General features: G+C 45.4%; 1 protein-coding gene across 2 annotated transcripts in view; it reads left to right on the top strand.

Annotated features, from left to right (window-relative positions):
* NADK2 (NAD kinase 2, mitochondrial) overlaps positions 1 to 19,409 on the top strand; it is a 1,037,189-nt gene that overhangs the window by 892,212 nt on the left and 125,568 nt on the right. For both annotated transcript variants that reach the window (XM_069627136.1, XM_069627135.1), the window contains exon 11: positions 3,868 to 3,991. In XM_069627136.1, coding sequence (XP_069483237.1) covers positions 3,868 to 3,991 — 124 coding nt within the window. The remainder of the gene's footprint in view (positions 1 to 3,867; positions 3,992 to 19,409) is intronic.

The raw sequence follows: 19,409 nt of genomic DNA, 5'->3' as shown, positions 1-19,409 counted from the left end.
AATACAAGGCACTACCATTCGACCTGAACTCAGCGCCCAGGGTCTTCACAAGGCTCATGAATGCAGTTGGGGCTCTGCTCCAGTCAGAGTGCCATGGTGTATACCCGTACCTTGTTGACTGTTTAGTCAGGGCAGGGTCTCCAGAGCCAGTCAGGTTTTTAGTCGCCAGGCTCATGACCACTCTCTACGAGCTGGGGTTCTCACTCAACTTCCAGAAATCACACATCCAACTGATGCAAACATTGGTATTCGTGGGTCTCCAGTGGGACACAGAGGCAGATGGTGTTCCCCATGAGGGAAAAGATGGCAACTATCTAGGCTGCCGTGGGTCACTTCCTCAGCAGGGTGATAACCACAGCATGGTGGTACCAGCACCTATTCGGTCTGATGGCGGCCTGTCTCCTGGTGGTCCCCTACACCAGGCTACCGATGACGCTGCAGCTACATTTTTTGGCATCCTGGGACCATGAATCGGGGAAATCAGGTGGCAGCAATCACCATACCCGCTCACCTGCATGAAGATTTGGAGTGGTGGAAGCAGGATTCCAACATCTGGGCGTGCAAACTCTTCATACCGCCCCTGACGGAACACACCATTACGACAGACTCCTCCCTCCAGGGGTCGGTGGGCCACCCTGAGCGGACATGCTGTGCATGGTCTATGGTCACGGGAAGACTAGCAGAACCATATCAACTGGTTGGAAATGATGGCTATCTGGCTCACGCTTGGGGCATTCCTTCCCATCAATGGGAGAGTGGTCTTCATTCAGACGGACAAATCTACCTGCATGTATTACCACAACAAGCAGGAGGGCACCAGATGGTGAATGGAGGATAGCACCGGTGTAACGTGCTGGTCTTGGAAGCAAGACCACGCAGAGCAACAGAGGTTCGTATCCCGGATCCGCTCTTAGAAACCGAACTCTGGTATTAAGCGCGTTATAAAAAAAACAATTAAATAAAACATTGGTGCCTCTGTGCAAGCTGGCCGTAGCCATTTGGGAATGGGCCATTGAGAAGGACATCTGGATTTCGGCAGTACACCTTCCGGGACAGTCTCAGCCGGTTGGGCTCGGACAATTACGAGTGGCAGCTGAACAAGAAGTTACTACTGGAAATGTTCGGCGGTTTGTCACCCCAGCATAGACCTGTTTGCGACAGAGAGCAACCGAACATGCCGGCGGTTCGCCTCCTGGGGGGGGCCTGGGCCAGGGCTTAAAGGGGAATCTGCTGCAGATTTAATGGAATGTGGGTCTACTCGTCCCCGAAACCTCTTCTCCACAAAGTGCTAGGCAAGTACAGGGAAGGCCGTCAGCTGTGTCTCATTCTGATAACTCCCCAGTGGCCAGCCAGGCCATGGTTCTCAGACATGCTGCAATGGTCGGACCAACTTCTGGTTCCCCTCCCTCTCGGACAAGACCCTCTCTTGGTACAGCAGGGGGAAGCGGTGATCCACCCTGGCCCAGAGAAGCTAGCCCTAGCAGCTGGGGTCCCTGAGCAGGCAACACTTCAACATCTCCAGTTGTCTCGGGACTATCTTGAAATCATCCAAGAAGCCAGGAGTCAGGCTACACGGAAACAGTATAAAAGCAAATGGACCAGATTCTGTTTCTGACCAAAGAAAACTGAGCAGACCCACTGAAGTGCACACTAGACCAGGTGCTATCATTCTTGGCTTATTTAGCTAGATCGGGGGTCCAAGTGGACATGTGCCAGACATATCTGGCGGCCATAGGGGCATACAGGAACTCGTACAAGTCTTCATTTTCTTCATCCAACGCAGTGGTTAAAAGATATCTCGTGGGGCTAACGAGACTGCACCCACTGGTCAAGTACCCGCACCCGGCCTGGGACCTTAACGTGGTACTCTGTGCTCTGGCTCACAAGCCCTTTGAAGCCATGGCTACAGTAGACCTCAAATTAGTCACTCTCAAGACAGTGCTCCTGGTTGGCCTCACCTCGGCTCGCAGAGTCGGCGAGATGCAGATTCTAGTTGCCACAGAACCTTACATGGTATGTCATCAGGACAAGGTAGTGCTTCGCACTCATCATAGGTTCCTCCAAAAAGTCGTCTCATCTCTATGCATCCCACCATCCTTCTCCCACCCCTCAAACAAAGAGGAGGGTTGTTAAACAATCTAATACAGCAAACGCGTCAAAGGGGATTGAGGAGTGGCACCGGTGGGCGGGGTTAAGGGAGCACATGCTCCCGAGGCCATGCACGCTTAAATTTAAAGGGCAAGTGCTATTTTTCTGGCAGACAATGGTTCTGTTCCCGGCCCTAGCGATAGACACCCGTGCAGGATGGAGGAAAGGGGGCTAAGGACTATGAGTACGTTAGTCACTCCTGTGAGTAACATTTAATCTTTTGGCCAGGTAATACTACACCGTTTTCCACTGAAGTTGTGCTTGGAACACACCATTAATTTGCTCGAAAGGTCTTGTCTGCTTTTCAACTAAGTGAGTAAAATTGTGCTGCCAATGTTTTTTCCAAACCTAGCTCTGGCTGCAAGGTATGTTCTTCATGTGCTGGTAGTAAGAAGGGCAATTTTATCTAGAGCGCATTCAAATGTTCTGTAATTGCAGTAGGCCTTCTATGCCCATACCAGATTGCCATCCCCTGTAAGCAGCAGCAAAGGCATCCACGGTATCTTGCATCCTTGATTGAACGTTACTCTAAGAGTTGTCTGTCTCCTGGCATACATACTCACTCTGTCAGAGCCTAGCGATGTTCCAGCGCCCCGCATATCTGCAGGAAATCTGCATTGCAGAGACATCGGCGACTCCACAAACTTTGTCTGCATTGAACATTTGACATAAGCTCAAGAGCTGACAGTTTGGCCAGGCCAAGCTTAAGTACCTATTTGGACGATAGAGCGTTGGGGCTGCCTCCTCCCTCTTGTTCAGGGAGTTCTAAGATTGTCTGTCTGTAACCGGGGACTAAGTGATGGGTGACAGGACATACAAGTTTGTCACCTCTACAGCGATAGTCCTTCACCCGTAATGGTTCATCTGCCTAGCCCTCCTTTCTGTAAAATCTTTCATCGAGGGTGTGGGCAGAGAGGAAAAGGACTGGGAGGGAAACTGATAGGTGAGGCCTGGGTGCAGGTGGAGCCAAACCTGCACCCCACTTTCCTGATGCTTTCATTTGTTTTGTTTCTGGTTGCAGCAGATATATGCTGTGGTCTCAGTTTAGAGAGAGGGGAAAACTGACTACCAGTAACAACATTGAGTAACTTTTACTAATTGATTTACATATTGCTGTTCCCCAGTCCACTGCAAGTGACTGGTAGGTATCCGTAGAGAGCTTTAATTGGGGGGTGGGGGGACATGTCATTATTATTGTACAACTCCTGTGGCTGCTTCCCCATATGTGTGCCACCAAACAGCAGCTACAGCATTTGTCACTTGTTTGGTGGTGCACTGCATCGTCACCCACTTCCCTACAATACCTGCTGTAGACATGCAAAAAGTTACTGCTATCTGGCTTTTGCATGTATCCTACATATGCTCTGGTTGCCAGGACGTTTTTGCGTTATATCACACAAATGAAGGGCCGAGCACCAACGCACTATACAATGTGTGAATGGCCCTCTGTCCTATGTGACGCCATTCACGGAGGACGGTTATGCATGCATCTATAAACAGAACAAACATACTCTCCCTTAGCCCTTACCAGAGATATCCCACTTGCCTTCTCGTGGGAACATACAGGAACATTTGCCCAGCATAATGAAGCCTGAATTAGATTTTAAACAAGATTTGAAGAACATTCTGAACCTTACTGTAGCTGCAGCTTAGTGCCTTGGGAGTTTCTATTGAATTTGAGATGCTCTGCAGCATTAATGTTTTTGTTTCCCCTTGCAGTCACAGAAGAATACAATGACTCGCTAATCTACAATCCAGATGAGCCAAAGATGCTTTTCTCTATTCGAGAGCCCATTGCAAACAGAGTTTTCTCAAGTAGTCGCCAGCGTGGTTTCTCTTCTAAGTAAGTGTGTAGCCTAGTTTCTTTTCTGAGTAATTGTAAAACGCGCATTCACTTTTTTAAAATTAAAATAAAGCATTGACAGTTCTTCAACAATGTGCACCTCATGGGTTTCATGTTGTACGTTTTTGTATATCTTGCCTGACTTGTAGGCCGACTAACATGTTTCAAGCGTTATTTTAGTGAATAGTCGTATCCTAAATAAAGATTACAGTATATAGTCCAAACGTGGTGGGTTTGGTCACAGAGGTGAACCAGTAACTGCCACCACTTCAACATTACATTGTCATGACACTTGAGAACCTGGGGTTTCTTGACTTTCTATGTGTGGTAAAGACGGAGAGGTGTGCATATTATTCTAGGTTATTGCATTAATAATAACAAACCAGTGTTTCATCGCATTCCTTACACTACAAATCAGAAAAACATTTGGCTACTTGCAATGTCTTTCTTATACTCTGTGATCAAGTTGTATTATTTAGCTACCATCAGCAAAAGGCAGGTTATAAGATTTTTTAAATCCCCACTAGGAGGTAACCAATGTGATCCAAAGGCAGGGTTCTCCCATTTGTGAATTTCAACAATTGTCAGAATATAATATATCCAGCATTATTTATTAATGTAATTTATTATTAATAAATATCTCCGGGAACGAAATGCATTTTTGGCACAAAAACGCATACAGAATTGACCATTGATAACAATGTGGGGGAAATGGCACCTTTATAGAGGATTGAGAGAATGTGACTTGAAGACCAGGTGTTTCAGGCGAAGGTGGAAACCTAAACCGAGGACAGGTGTCAGAATGACACAGGAACGGGATGGTGGAGAAAGTGCTGAATTAAGGATGGAGGTGTGACGGAAAAGTGCTATAGGGTTGTCTATGAATAGTAGGCAGAGTGGAAAACAAGGTGATGCAGTAGTTTGGAGTGCTAGGAAACAGATTCTTCAGAAAGGAGAGCTTTATGGTTGAATTTAAATAGTGGTAGAGTTGGATTAGTATGTAGAAAGAGAGAAGTGTATTCCAGAGTAGGGGAGCGATGAGAGAGAGCGGAAGCTAGAAAGAGCACAGAGGAATAGTGGCGGCAAGGTGGTCACTGGAGGATGATTTTGACGACCAAGGGAGGAGAGTAGGGAGTCAGAGGAGCAGATGGGTATGGTCGGCTGAGTCCATGGATAATTTTGAAGATGACAAGTTTGTACTTGGCCCTTTGTTTCATAGATAGCCAGCCAATCTGTTGACGGGAAGAGAAGATGGCGATAAATCGAGAAAGGTTGTAAAGTATGCGGACCACGAAGTTGAGGACTTTCTCCACAGGTGAAAAAGCATAGTTGGGAAGGCCACAGAGAAGACTGCCACAATAGTCTGATCTAGAGATGACTAAGGAGGCGATTAGCTATTTAGCAGTATTGAAAGGAATTTGACATTTTTTTCTGATATTGAGGAGGTTGAGTCTTGTTGCAGTTGGAGATTTGTAGATGAAGAGTGAGAAATTGACATGGGTTGAAGATGACACCAAGGTTACGAGCAGAAGCAGAGTAAGGAAGGTGGTCTGGGGAGAGAGCCGGAGAGGGGAAAAAAGCATTTTTGTCTTGGAAGTAGAGAACTTCACTCTTAGTGCAGTAGAGCATGAGTGAGTGAGACACCGTCCAATAGTTATTTTTTCATTTATGTAGCGCACTAAACTCATAGGCATCAAGGCGCTATTAGCCAATTTACAGCTGCATATGAAGACAAGTAATGTAGATAATTAGAAGGTAACAGTTTATTAAAAAAAGTTTCTGCAAGGGTTCAATCCAGGTCGAACAGGGGAGTTTTGAGGTGCTTACGGAAGACCCAGTATAATTGATTCCGATCTTAAAGCCACCTGTAGGGCTCTCCAGTTCTTGGTAGCTATGGCTGGAAAGCTCAGGTGCCCTGATTTTTATTTTGTATTTTCTTTTTTTTTTTCTTTTTTCAGCCTGAATCTGGGGGTGATGAGGCGAGGAGTGGGTGGGTCTTACCAAATTTGCTTTAGTGGGTTTTTGGCATAGGTATCTTGGTGCAGTATTCGAGAGACATTTGTGGGTGTTGGCAAGCCTTTAAAAAATAATACGCACACAAACTGGGTGCCAGTGCACATTTCTTCTAGCTGCCGAGATATGCTCTTGTTTGGGAACATTCAGGGCCGCCCTCAGTGCATTGTTCTGGATCACCTGTAGCTTGTTGACCTTTCTCGAGGAGGTCCCTGCAAATAGGACATTACAGTAATACAGTCTGGATCCAATAAGGGCAAAAGCAAGGGTAAGGTGGCTATCTGTTGATAGAAAGGGCCTGCAGGCATTGATTAGCTTGGTGGAATAAGCCGCCAATGATGCAGTGGTCGGTCTAGTTTGATGGCGGAGAGACAGTTAGAAATTGTTGACAGCTTTTCAGATAAGGAGGGAATGGAGACGATCTGAGTGTTGTCAGCGAAGAGTTGATAGGATAAGCCATAAGAGGAGATCAGAGCGCCAAAAGCTCCTTGGGGAACTCCCAACAGTAAGGGGGGTGAGTGGAGAGGTACGTCTGTTCCACGACAGTATGAAGCAAACTAAGCAAGGGTTATCTCTGATGCAAATGAGAGGGAATCCAGAGAGGTGGTCAGAATGGTCAACAGAATCGAAGACAGCAAAGGGGTCAATAAGAATAGATGAAATGTTTGAATGCCGAGCAGAAGAGATGAATTTGCTGATATTGAGGAGAGCTGTCTCAGTAGAATGCTGATGTCGGAAGCCAGATTGAAGAGGATCCTAGAGGTTGTGAGTATCAAGGAAGTCGGTGAGTCGATTGAATACCACTCGCTCTAGGCTTTTGGAAAAGTATGCTAAAAGAGTCATGGGGCAAAGGTTGGCAGGACAGTTAGGATCTAGACCAGGTCTCTTAAGGAGAGGGATTACAGTAGCTGTCTTGTGGGACGAAGGAAACGTGGCATTCATCATCAAAGTTTATTTTGCAAATGACCAAGAATTCCATACAAATAAATACACAAACAGATTTCAGAAACATGTTATATTAAATAAAAACAATAAAAAAGCTAGGTTTGAAGAAATTCATATGGAAACTTGGGCTATAATAAATAAATTCAAGGTAAAAACATCTAGGATGTCAATAAAAACTTCCTTTTGTACAAAGTGTGAGAAACCTGAAGGTGTCTTCCCTGACAAGTCTCTGGGGATCTGTCATCCAGGTGGCCAGGACACGGCCATCGCTATTGGATCCAGTTCCTGGGGGTGGACCAGTGAGGGAGGAACACCTGGATGGGGGAATCCTCTGGACGTGGAAGTGGGACACCGGCGGGTGAGACGCGGTATCCCCTTTCTTCCTCTACTTTTCCCCAACCTACCACGTAGGATACACAAGCACTTTAACCCCCACCCACTTTTAAGATGCGAACACTTTCGCATATTACAAAGGACGGACTAACACTCAAGCTATTTACATGACATATCCCAACACAGGGTCAGGCAGTTGACCAGAACTACGCACATCTGCCGGCCCTTTCCCAGAGGGATAAAAGTTGGAGCACAATACGAGCAAGGCAGACCGCACGTCCATGGTGCTAACTCAGCACGGCAGTTCAAGAGGAGGAGAAAGACTGTGCATACCGAAAGGGTGACGAGGAGAAAAGTGACCTTGCCCTTTCCGACCAAGGCCCATGAAACCTCTGCAGAATGAATCATAAGACCGCAAACAATAGCCAGCATGTGTTGCAGCAGATGTCAACGGTACCCAAGACCCTCCTCTGCTGATAACCAAGCCAGGGAGAGATGCTTGTCTCTGTGGTACCAACCTTGACTCTGAGAGTGAAGGCCAAGCACTTCATCACAGCCGGTGAGTCTAGGGGAGAGTCTTTAAGAAACCGAACTGGCTAATTGAACTTTGAAAACATAAAGAGCGATTGATGTTAATGGGGTACAACCAACAGAGGAGTCTGGCACCATGTGGGTGCTCACTCAGGAAACTCTGGGCAATGATCCAATTATTGAAACTACCAAAACCAGAAGGCCTTCGGAAAGACAAGAAGAGGGGTCAAAGTGGTCATACAGGGGTCTTGTAAAATCCTCTGTACAATCGAAAGACTTTGACCAACAGATGATTGTGAACCTAAGGGAAATGAATCCTGCATCGTAAGAGTTGAATGAGAAAAGGTACGATTGACAGATTGGCAAACGTGAACACGAACGAGAGATGCTGATAAAGAGGGGACAAAGTCTAAAATCCTGAAATACAGTGTGTTGACGAGTGAAATCGGCTGAGGGATGTCCACAGTGAACTGTGAAAAAGACATTAAGATTTGTAAAAGACACAAAATGTTGTTGAAAGCCATAGTGAACCCAACGGAGGGAGGCTGAAAATCGAAAGGTCTGAGCCCGGAAGAGGACGACTCGGGGAGTGGTGTGGGCGGGGGGGGCAATTACATCACCCAATGTATATGTGAAAAGGAACTCTTGGTTCGTTATTTGAATACATCAGGCCCATGGCGGAAAGAGCCTTTTTCATAGAAAAGAGACTTGACCCACGAATGCCCTGATTTGCTTGAAGCAGAACTGTTAGCTTGTGCTGGGAAAGCTCAAACGTGTGCTGTGCTCCAAGTCCCACCTTGTCCCGAGTGGAAATCATGGTGCAGGGAGACCTCAAGTACTGCATACTGACTTATCATTTGTGAACACTTCCTTCTTTCTTGAAAACATTTTCCCACACTTCTTGTATTTAGCGTAAGGATTGGCAATAGTTTTTTCTTAGTATAAGCCCTTTTATTTGACATGACGCCACTAGGACTGCCTTATTATTATTTGATGGTCGAAGCTTACTTCCATCTTAGATTTAGGTTTAAATTGGGTGTTTTTCTAACCTACCATTGCAGTTTAATAAACACTTGAACTGTGATCACTTGTCTGTCTTTACTGTTGCCACCATGAGTTCCTTACAAAAGCTCGCTACAGAAAAGATAGGAGCCCAGCCCTAAGTGGGAGTGTCGACCCAGAGCAGATGGAGCCGAGCAGGATTATATTGTGTGTACCAAAGTTCACAGAGTAACGGCTTAAGAGTCTTTGCTATTAGCTCAGAAAAGGCTGGGCAAATCAACAAAAAGGGGGCCAGGTCCTCTGGGTAGGCATCTCCTGTGATTACCTTTTCTCTAGCAAAAGGGACAGAAGTCTAGATTTTAGATGTTTGCCACACTAGGAGACGTAATGACCAGTGGACAAGAGCAACTTTCTCCAGGGCAAATTAGATGCCAGAACAAACTGAAGCAATGCTTGCTGACAAGAGCAACATCCTCCAGGGCACGTGAGACACCACTTAGATCAGGAAACTGGCAACCACTGGGTACCCTAGCTAGTGTCTAGTAAATGGAAATGAGGTAGCATTCATTTCCATCAGCTTAGATTTTACATGAGCCGACCAGAGGGATCCCGAGTTTTAAATTCTTTGCTAGAAACCAGATAAGATCATGTTTCACACCTGCCTTAACGTTGCTCCATAAACAAGTCCAGTAAAAGAAGGGCTGTATTGATCAAAGAAATTCACAGCCCAATTCTAGGTGGACTCCGTAGTTTGAGGCAGAGAACGATGAGGCCAAGCAATAAAAAGAGAGAAATGTAGAAGCATGGTGGTGTTGAGTCTGAGAATTAGAGAAGCCCTTTGGGGTAGATGCGAGAAGAGAATGTTTAATGGAAGTTAGGTTTGGAGTAGGTTTTGTGAATAGAAAGCGTAGTGGAGCAAGAAGAGGTGTGGTGTTGAGAAGAGTTGATGGGGATGTTGTTGAGAAGGCTCTGAGCGGAGGAGAGTGAAGACAGAAGTAGAAGGGGAAAGCGAGAGAGAGCATGAAAAGTGCATGATGAGGGGGAAGCCGAGAAGAAGCAATCAAGGGTACTTATAGACAAGTAACAGGACACAGCTAAGCAAAGGCTCATAGTTGAAGAGGCAGAGAGGCTGGTCAACGGATGGTCTTAACTCTTTACTGTTCCGCCCTTAACTGGGATGCCTCTGGCTAGACGCCCCTAGGGAGTTCAGAAGGGTTGAGACACGTTCTTGACGCCTGATCGCCTAGTCCAGGGTTCTCCAACACCAGGCCTCGAGGGCAGGGTTTCAGGATATCCCTCATTAATATTCATGAGGGGGAATGTGCATACATTTAGAATCATTGAATGCAAATATATATTATGACTATTAATGAGGGGTAACCTGAAGACCCAACATGGTTCCAGCCCTGGCCTAGTCCATCAGTGGTTGGTCTCTGGTATTGTCCCTGGTGTTGGTGGGATGAGACGATTTTTTTTCCTGTTTGGTGTTTTCATAGGAGTCTCTTGTATCCTTCAGCTGGAGATGATCCAAGATGGCTGCAGGAAATAATGTCACTAATGCAATATGGACGTTCGGCGGTGAAGTTCCAGACAGAAAGTGAAGCCAAATGTGTGCCTTTAAACAAGCCGACTCAGCATCAGTATTAAAAAAAAATGTAATTGAGTGGTGCTGTTCTGCTCTTGTGGAATGCACTCACGGCTCTAAGGCGGTCGAGGGGATTTTCTTCTTAAGCCCAAAAGTGCTGAGACATCACGACCCCAGATGTTAGCAGAAGAAGAGCAGAGCCAGTGGGCATAATTTTGAGATGGGTTGTCAGTATTGGCCTTAATAAAGCCCTAAGCTCTACAGCGTGACACGCTGCTCAATGAATGAGTATGTGCTGTGCTGCGAAACGACCGTGCGACAATGTTAGCCCACAGCGGAGACCTGTATAAAAAACCTTGAAACGCAGTGAGTGCTGTGTTTTAGGGGCACTTCAAGGCTACTCCCCAACACCATTAACAAAACTTGACCCCCACCCAAACCATGAACAATTTAACTCCACAGCATTGCCGTGGTCGCACTTGGAGATCTACCAGGGGAGACCACCCTGCGTAATCTCAAACAAAGTAGAACCCAACTACACACAGGTGCTCGGTTGACTCGATGTTCCGATAGCCATAATGACCCTGTGCTAGAGGGCGTAGTGCTTTAAGAGCACACATAATGGAAGTGCTTTCAACGTTCTACCGGCTGAAATCTCCCCACAGAGCTTTTAAGAGCCAGGAAGGTTCCCGGGGGCCAATACAATATCTGTTATACCTACCTTTTGAATGTGAATAAGGCCCATAGAACTGGTGGCGCTTAGAGCAGCATTACACACCAAATGGAGTACACAGGGGAGGTGAACTCTAAACCTTTCCAGGAATGGAGAGCACATGACACAAACTAAGGACAGGAGACAGCATCTTTCAGACGAATAGAGGTCTGATGAATCTGGTAAAACTACTGGAATTGGGAGGGACCCCACTTCCAAGGACATGTACTCCAGTTGTCAATCAGTGAAGTATATTTCAAGATATTTTTTCAATAAGAAATTCATAATGACATGGGAGACGCACACACCAGACTTAAAGAAGCGTAAGGCCCTATATCCACAGTAGAAAAAGGATTTTGAAAGCTGTGCAGAATGCAAACCCTCCCCTTATCAGGCAACCGACCATGTTCAATGAGAGACTGGACAATCAAGAATCCAGTTATGGGAAACAACATAATTCTTGGAATTCCAGAGGGAACTGAAATGAAAATCCTTATATTTTTTTTTATTTTTTTATTGTATTTAACTGTATCAATAGTTTTTTACAAATAAAACCGAGTCCTCATTGAGGTTATGTCTTTGTTTGTTTCTTAAAACATTTTTAGGTTACATTGCGAGGGCTAAGTCCTTTCCTGTTGCGTCTTCTAAATTCGAGTATCCAACTCGAGGCTATGCAAAAAATGTCCCATTGCAATAACTGGTCTTCGACATAGCCCGTTCATCAAGTACGTCCACCAGTAGTCTTCGTCCAGCCTTAAATTCTGAATGTAAGTGTGCCCGAGGTGAATTTCTATATTGGAGATTAAGCCAGGGCATTCGAGAATCAAGTGCTTCAAGGTTTCAATTATACCTGGCGTCGCACAGAATCGACAAAAGTTATCCTTTGATTTACTGCAAATTCCTAATACTTCTTTTGTTTTCAGGATGTTAAGTCTTGCTCTTAGGAAAGTTGAGCGGAACTTCTTGCTTGAGAATTTCAGAAGTTATCTGAGGGGCTCGTTTATTTTTTGCGCAAAGGAAGGTAAGTGAGCTGCAGACTTGTAGCTCAGCGCTTTCGATTGTGTGTCACACCAATCTGTTATTTTTAATTTTTTGGCTGTCTTCATTGGATTAATCTGAAGTTCCTCTTCTGTGCTTCCTATCTCTTTCAGGATTGTCTTATATTTCCTAATCCAGGCTTGAAGCATTTTGTTCGTGCCTTTCTCCATTTCTTCATGGATGAGTGTCTGAATTTACTCTTCAGACGTTCTTTTTTTCCTGTAAAGCATCAAGCTGTTAAGAGACACCGTACCCTTGAGTGAAGTAAGGCTGAGTTCTCTTCTTATCAAGGCCATTAGGGTCGAGGCAGGTAAACGGATTAGTTTCCTCCAAAGAAAACCTTGTAATTTCGGCCAGATGGTTTCAGGGATGTTTGGCATGGCTTCAACTCCGTAAGTAAGTGCGGGCACCACTTTTGCCTTGTAGAAGTTGATTGCTGCTTTGAGTGAAAAGCGACCACATTTTTTGTCCAAGATCATTTGGTTGGACAAGGTTTTGTTTTTGAGGATCAGCCTTCCTTGCATCGGTTGCTCATTGGTTTTGTTACTGAAAGTGATGCCTAGGTATCTAAAGCTTTCTACTTCAAGTTGTGCACCCGCAAGGAACCAAGCACCGTGAGCTTTTCTTTTAGGTGCCTTGACCAATCGCGTCACTTTGGTCTTCATCGTGTTGCACTCTAAATTGTTGATTTTAAGATATTCATTGAAGTCGTCCAATTTCCTCTGAAGCCTGATCTGGGTTTGGTCAATTAAAATGATATCATCGGCGTATAGCAACCTGCTGACCTTTTCTGTACCCAAAGACGGTGGAAATGCTTTGGCGTTTTTTTCATGGTGTTGATAATGTCCTTTATAAGCATTGTAAAGGGCTGTCTCTCGTACCAAATTGACAATAAGTAGTTTGTCGCCAAGTCTTCTGCAGAAGCTCATTAATGTGCAAATACTGTTCTAAAGCCAGCCCAGAAACCAGACCTGTGAAACCTAAGAGACCTGGACACCACAAAACTAATTCCAGAGATGTTTGCAAAACACAAATTCGACAAACCTGTGATCTACTCGAGAGGGAGCCCCCAACCGAAGACTGATGCACATCATATAGAACAAGATAATAACCAAGAGCCCACACATTGATCCTAAATAAGACCAATGTTGTCTACAATATCCATATTATCTTGGAATGTCAATGGGGAAAATTACCCTATTCAATACTTTTACCTGAGAAACGCTTGAGCCGATATCCTGCTCAAACAAACATACCTCAGCGAGCAAGATTGCAGGAACATGGGAGAGAAACAGCAAGGCCATGCATATTCTAGCCCTGTCATAAATACAAAAAAAATATGTTGGTCTTAATTCAACACAACTTCCCCCTTCCAGCTCCACTCACTCTCTCAAGATACTGATGGTCATTGGGTAAAAGTCTAAGGACAATAAGCAAATAAGTTCCTGTTGATGTCCATATATGGATCAAACTTGAGCAATCCGTCTTTCACTTCAAATTATTCATAGATGCTTCAACATTATGGATGTAAGAAGTTCATAGGCAGAGAGTGGAACCGCCAAGATGACTATCTCCCCAGTCATAAAGACTTCAACACATGGTGCACTCCTCCTCCCTTATTGACGCTTGGAGAACATTACACCCTACCTCCAAAGGTTACACCCATCATTCAGCCCGACATCACACCTTTTCCAGCATAGATGCTATCATGCCGAAATCTTGGGGCCCGGCGATCTCGGATTATGCCCCAGTTACAATAGTACTGTCCGATACCAAGACGTTTCCTCAGAGTGGAAATGCAAGCCCACTTTTCTATGAATCAAAGGAAAATAACTTCTTCGGACACAGGTGCAAGATTTTTTTCTAGTTGAATCAGGCTGGAGACCTCTTATCTCGGGTCCTTTGGGATGCCACAAGTGTTACCTGGAGAGGGATAATCGTCAAGCCAAGCAATCACTACTGGCACAGCCCTTCACCCTCTTAAAGCAAAGTATGACCACCATTTGATGTATACTAAACAAAATATTCTTACTCTACCAAGCTGGATGCACCTTCTACAAATGGGGAACCAAAGCAGGGAGACTCTTAGCACACCTGATCAAGAAGAGACATCTTTCCAAACTCATCCCAGCTGTGACTGATAACACAGGAGCAGTAGTGATTCACCCTATAAAGATCTGGGGAATTCAGTCGTTCTATGTTGCTTTATGTTTCTAAGACCAGTTTATGGACCCACAGACATGTACAACTTTTTTTGATGAAATGATGCTTACTAAATTATCCATAGAACAAGCAGAATGTATGACCAGACATATCTCGGGAGTCTCTATATCCATTGGGGCTCTACAATCCCCTGGCCCCAACGGCTTCTCAAACAAATTCTACAAATCTAGCAAGGAGGCCCTTACCGCTCTTAACTAATCTATATCATATTTTTTTATAACAAAAAGCTTTACCCGACTCCATGTTCCAAGCATTGCTCTGCACATACTGCTTACCTAGCCACCCACTGAACTTACGGGTCCAGGCTCCTGCAGGACCAGCTGCCCTTGCACCTCCCCCAGGTCTCCCAACCACTTTAGGGACTGTATCTGCAGCCCTTCAGTCCCCTGACTCTGCACTTATGAGCCACCTCCAGGCAGCACTTAAGAGTTACGTTGCACTCTGCTCTTCCTCCCGCACCCCTGGCACTTCTCCCCCTCCCAACCCTGCACTTGCACGATCTGAAATACACAAGGCCTAGTAAGATCGTTGTTTTGTCTTCCTTCCTTGTCACACCTAGAAACACTTGTGTACAGGTGCGGTATAAATGACTTACCATATCATCCCGAAAGAAGGGAAAGAGCCCCAAGAGAGAGGTAGTTATTGACCAATATCCCTCCTCAATACAGACCTGAAGCTCCATACAAAAACTTTAACTGACAGGGTACAACACTCATTTAGGCACACTGTACACGCTGACAAAAGTAGGATTTATAGCACACAGATCTACTGATCACCTCAGGAGATTAGCCCACATAATCTGTGTAAGGAGGAGGGAGGGATACAGAAAGCCTGATTTTCCTAGACATCTGACTGTATTATTGGGCAACTAAACTAGTCCAGCTGCCCAGGACTAAAATAAAAGGCACAGAGCAACCCCTATGGGTTAACTATGAAGCAGATCTACTCAATATGTTTTGCACAACTGACTTTCTCGAGCAACAAATGGACATCAATATATAGCACAATATTTGAGCATAGTAAGTCATTATGGACAGCATTCTATAAAAGGGAAATGATCGTAGGTTTAACCAAGTCAAGCCAACTTTGGTTCAACAACCACTTCTTAATAGAGAAGAAACCACGCTATACTGTGAGAAACCAGAAGGTGTCTCACCCACTTGTTGGGGATCTGTCATCCAGGTGGCCAGGACAAGCCATCGCTTTTGTATCGAGTTCCTGGGGGTGGACCAGTGAGGAAGGATCACTTGGGTGAGGGGTTTTCTGGGAGTGGGACACCGGATGGTGAGACGCGGTATCTCCTTCCCTGTAACACCTTTACCCCATCCCACCCGGTAGTATATTTAGGAACCCTACCCTCCCCTTTTTACAACACAAACACTTTCTCACAGACAACCCGCTATGAGAGAAAACAGACTAACGCCCGAGCAGTATACCTGCGTTTTCCCAATACAGTGGTTAGGCGAGGTCAGGCAATTACTGACCATCATGCACAACTGACTTCTACCATTACCCACACGGATAAAAGGCAGAGCATAATTTGAGCGAGGCAAAGCACGCAAGGAAACAGCAGTTTCAAGATGGCAGCTGAACTAGAGAGGAAAGATGGCCAAACAGAAGGGTATCACAAGGAGGGAGGTTCTCTTGACCTTTTTGACAAGAAACTGTTACTTTCTAGACACCTCAAGAATGGAAACGTAAGACCAGGTAACCAGGCTGAAGAGTCCTGCATTTTGTGTCGGAGATGCCCGGGGTCTTCCTGTGTGAATAATGAAGGCAGGGAGAAGCAGCAGCCACCGTGGGTCCATCCTTGGCTCCCTGAACAAAGCCGAGTCAGTGAAATCAACACAGCCGGTGAGTTGGGGAGACTGATGGAAGACAGGTCTGTGTTGAAGCCAAGGTTTCAAGCAGCAACATTGTATGGCGAGCTCTGGAACGAACATTGTTAAAACTCGTGCGATAAGAGACGCAAGTAAAGTTGAATTCCTGATGAGTGACTGAACTTTAAAAGCAAGGTATACCTCTGACAGAGTGGTCCGGCACCGCTTGGGTGCGCAATAGGTGTCTATAAAGTATCCAGCTGAGAAGTGGCAAAAGTGAAAATGAGAAAAGGGGAATATCGAGAAGAGAACAAATAGTTGTGAATCGGAGTGATCCTTCGACATGTCAAGCAAAAGCCAGCGCACAGTTGAAAGTCTTAGATTTTGATGAAGTAGAGAAAGTTTGGAAAAGTAGATTTGGTCTGAACCCGGCAGAGGGGGACCAGGGGCGAACAGTAAATAACCTGATAAGTTGCATATGTGAAATCCTTTGAAGAAATGAACTTTAATGTTTGACGTGTTGCATCAGGCCGTCTGAAATAAGAGACTTTGAATGACAAAGAGACTTTGGCACAGAAGGCCCTGATGTGGAAGTTTTGAATTGCATCCTTGTGCTAAGCTCGGGTGTCCTTCCTTGTCCTGTGCTGAAAACGTGGGGAAGGGAAGCCAACAGCTTGAATATCCTGACATTTAATTTCTTGAACACTTTTCTTTTTCATAACATTGTTTTCCACACTATTTGTATTTAGGAATAAGGATTGGAAATAGGTTTATTAGTACAGGCCCTTTTATTTTGACACTCATGTAGGATTGCATTATTTGATATTCGTAACTTGCTCCCATCTTTAGATTTAGGCTTAAATAGGTGTTTTTCAAACCCAATTGAATTTCAATAAACACCCTTGAACTGTGATCACTTGTCAGTCTTACTGTTTGCTACCATGCCTTCCTTATACTACCTACAATTACTTGCATGCCGGATAAAATCGCCATACAGATATCAAGATTCCCTGTCCTCTGCAGACACCAATGTCAATTAAAGCAAGGTGACGAGCAGAATTCAACATCACTATTGATTATGAATAATGGAAAGAGATCTTGAAGAGTAGATGCCAATGCTAAACTAAGCTCATAAAGGACACTGCATTAAGCCTAATGGAACCAGACTTGTGGACAGAAAGCACAAGTCGTTTGCTCTGCAAAGTGTTGAAGAGGCTGCTCCCAAGGTGGTACATTACTCCATATGCTATATGAATGTCCCATGATATTGTTTTTTTGAAAAAGGCGATATTCTCCTCTGTCGTAAATATGCCTGGTGACAACCTAATCAGATTAGCAGTTTTAGGGCACCTAACTCTCCAAAGAGCCCAACTTCATCAGCATGTGAAATGGAGACCCTTCGCACTAACTAATGCAAGATGAGTAATGAGACATTGGAAAAACAAATATAGAACTCTATTCAGGGAATGGAATGACCTTTTGGTACAAGTCGCTGCTTACAAATTTTCTTGAACGGTACCACAGCTGAAAATAACGGCATACCTATCTGGCATTGATTCATACGTTTTCTTTAAACTCGTTTGTTGGCATATAATTCAAGCATGAACTGGATTCACTTTACTCTATACAACAGCTATTCATAATGTTTATACCACCTAAACACTGTTGTGACTCATTGTAATTCTGAAGATCAGTATGGTTCAAAGATGTTTTCTTTATTATCTTTTTGTTCATCTTTATATGCAAACACATTTAATAAAACGATTTTCTTAAAAAATGTCATTGTTGCTTTTGTAACAAAAGCTCTATTTAAACTTTAACGCCAAACAACTTCCACTATGGGCTAAAGGAAACCAACATGCCAAAGTATCATTGAGCTAATGTATGAGAGAGAGACATTGTGTGTGAGAGGGACATTGTGTTATAGAGACATTGGGCCTCATTACGGGTTCGGCGGTAACCCTGCCAGTGCCACCGGGCTATTAGAAGTCCGGTGGCCGGGAAGTCAGTTGCCAGTAATTTTGTTAATCCCCATTCCCATAGAGTACCATAGGGCTCTATGGGAGTGGGGGGACACAAACACCGGCACCGGGGTTCCGTGACGGCTTTGCCTACTGTGACTGCTGTGCCCGGCAGGGTCAGACATGTCTGGCAGGCAAACCCGTAGTTTTCCGGTCCGGAAACCAGGATGCCGGTGTGCTTACCAACACTCTTATTTCCAGACTGGCAAACTTGGCATGATGTCCATTGTGTGCGAGACACATTGTAAGAGAGATTATAGGTCAGAACATTCAATGTTTATTTTAACAGTGATATGGGTTGAGGGTGTCTTTCTGTATCCTGAAATACAGTAAATCTCCCTTCGAGGTGATTGGGTTCTCCGACGTATTCCATAACTGACAGGTAATGTCCACAGCTGTGCTGCTTCGGAAAATCTTTGGCGTCTGCGTCGATGACGTCGATGCGCCGTCCCCGAGGAGGACCTCCGACGGCCGACGTCACCCGATGTGATAAGTAGGACGCACGACGCCCATAGCATCAGTTCTGTTTTTTCCATGAACGTGTTCGCTTCGTGAATCTCGGTACGCCTCGACTCGTTGGAGTTTGCTGTTTTCTATTATCGGTTCGTTGAACCTGTACGGTTTGTTGTGAAGACCTGTTTGTGGCGATGTCTTTCACGTCTTCAACCCCGCGTCCGGGCTTCAATAACTGCGGGGACTGTGGGTCCAAGATGTCGGTCACAGACTCGCATGACGCCTGCCTCTGGTGCCTGCGGGAGGCCCACGATATGGACGACTGTGTCGACGGCCAGTCGCTCACTGAAAAGGCCTTGCGGGAATGCAAGAAGAAGCTGTCGGTAGGCCGGGTGTCTAAGCCCCGGAAGTCGAGGTCTGCAGGGCTTTTGACGGATGACTCGAGGGGCGACTCTCCGCGTCATCGTTGGAAGTCCGGTGGGACTCCTTCCAGGATTCAGTCTCACCACTCCTCTGCCTCTTCGAGGCATTCCAGGAAGCGCCGGCATAGGTCGCCTTCCGAGGACTCCGCCCGTCGGCAGGTCGCTTATCCCTCCATGCAAGCGACTCCGGAGGAATGGGCTTCCTTCGGGAAGCAGATGCTAGCGATTCTTGAATCGGAGGGCACCGGTCCGTCCACGCCTCCGAGTGGGGTCGGTCTGCACCAGTCGAGAGACACCGCCTGTACGCCTTCGGGCTCGGG

This window comes from Ambystoma mexicanum, chromosome 6p, assembly GCF_040938575.1.
Source record: "Ambystoma mexicanum isolate Mex_15411 chromosome 6p, UKY_AmexF1_1, whole genome shotgun sequence".
In the NCBI taxonomy this organism is placed as follows: domain Eukaryota; kingdom Metazoa; phylum Chordata; class Amphibia; order Caudata; family Ambystomatidae; genus Ambystoma; species Ambystoma mexicanum.
The sequence above is the reverse complement of the archived record's forward strand: the minus strand, read 5'-3'. Positions and strand labels throughout refer to the sequence as shown.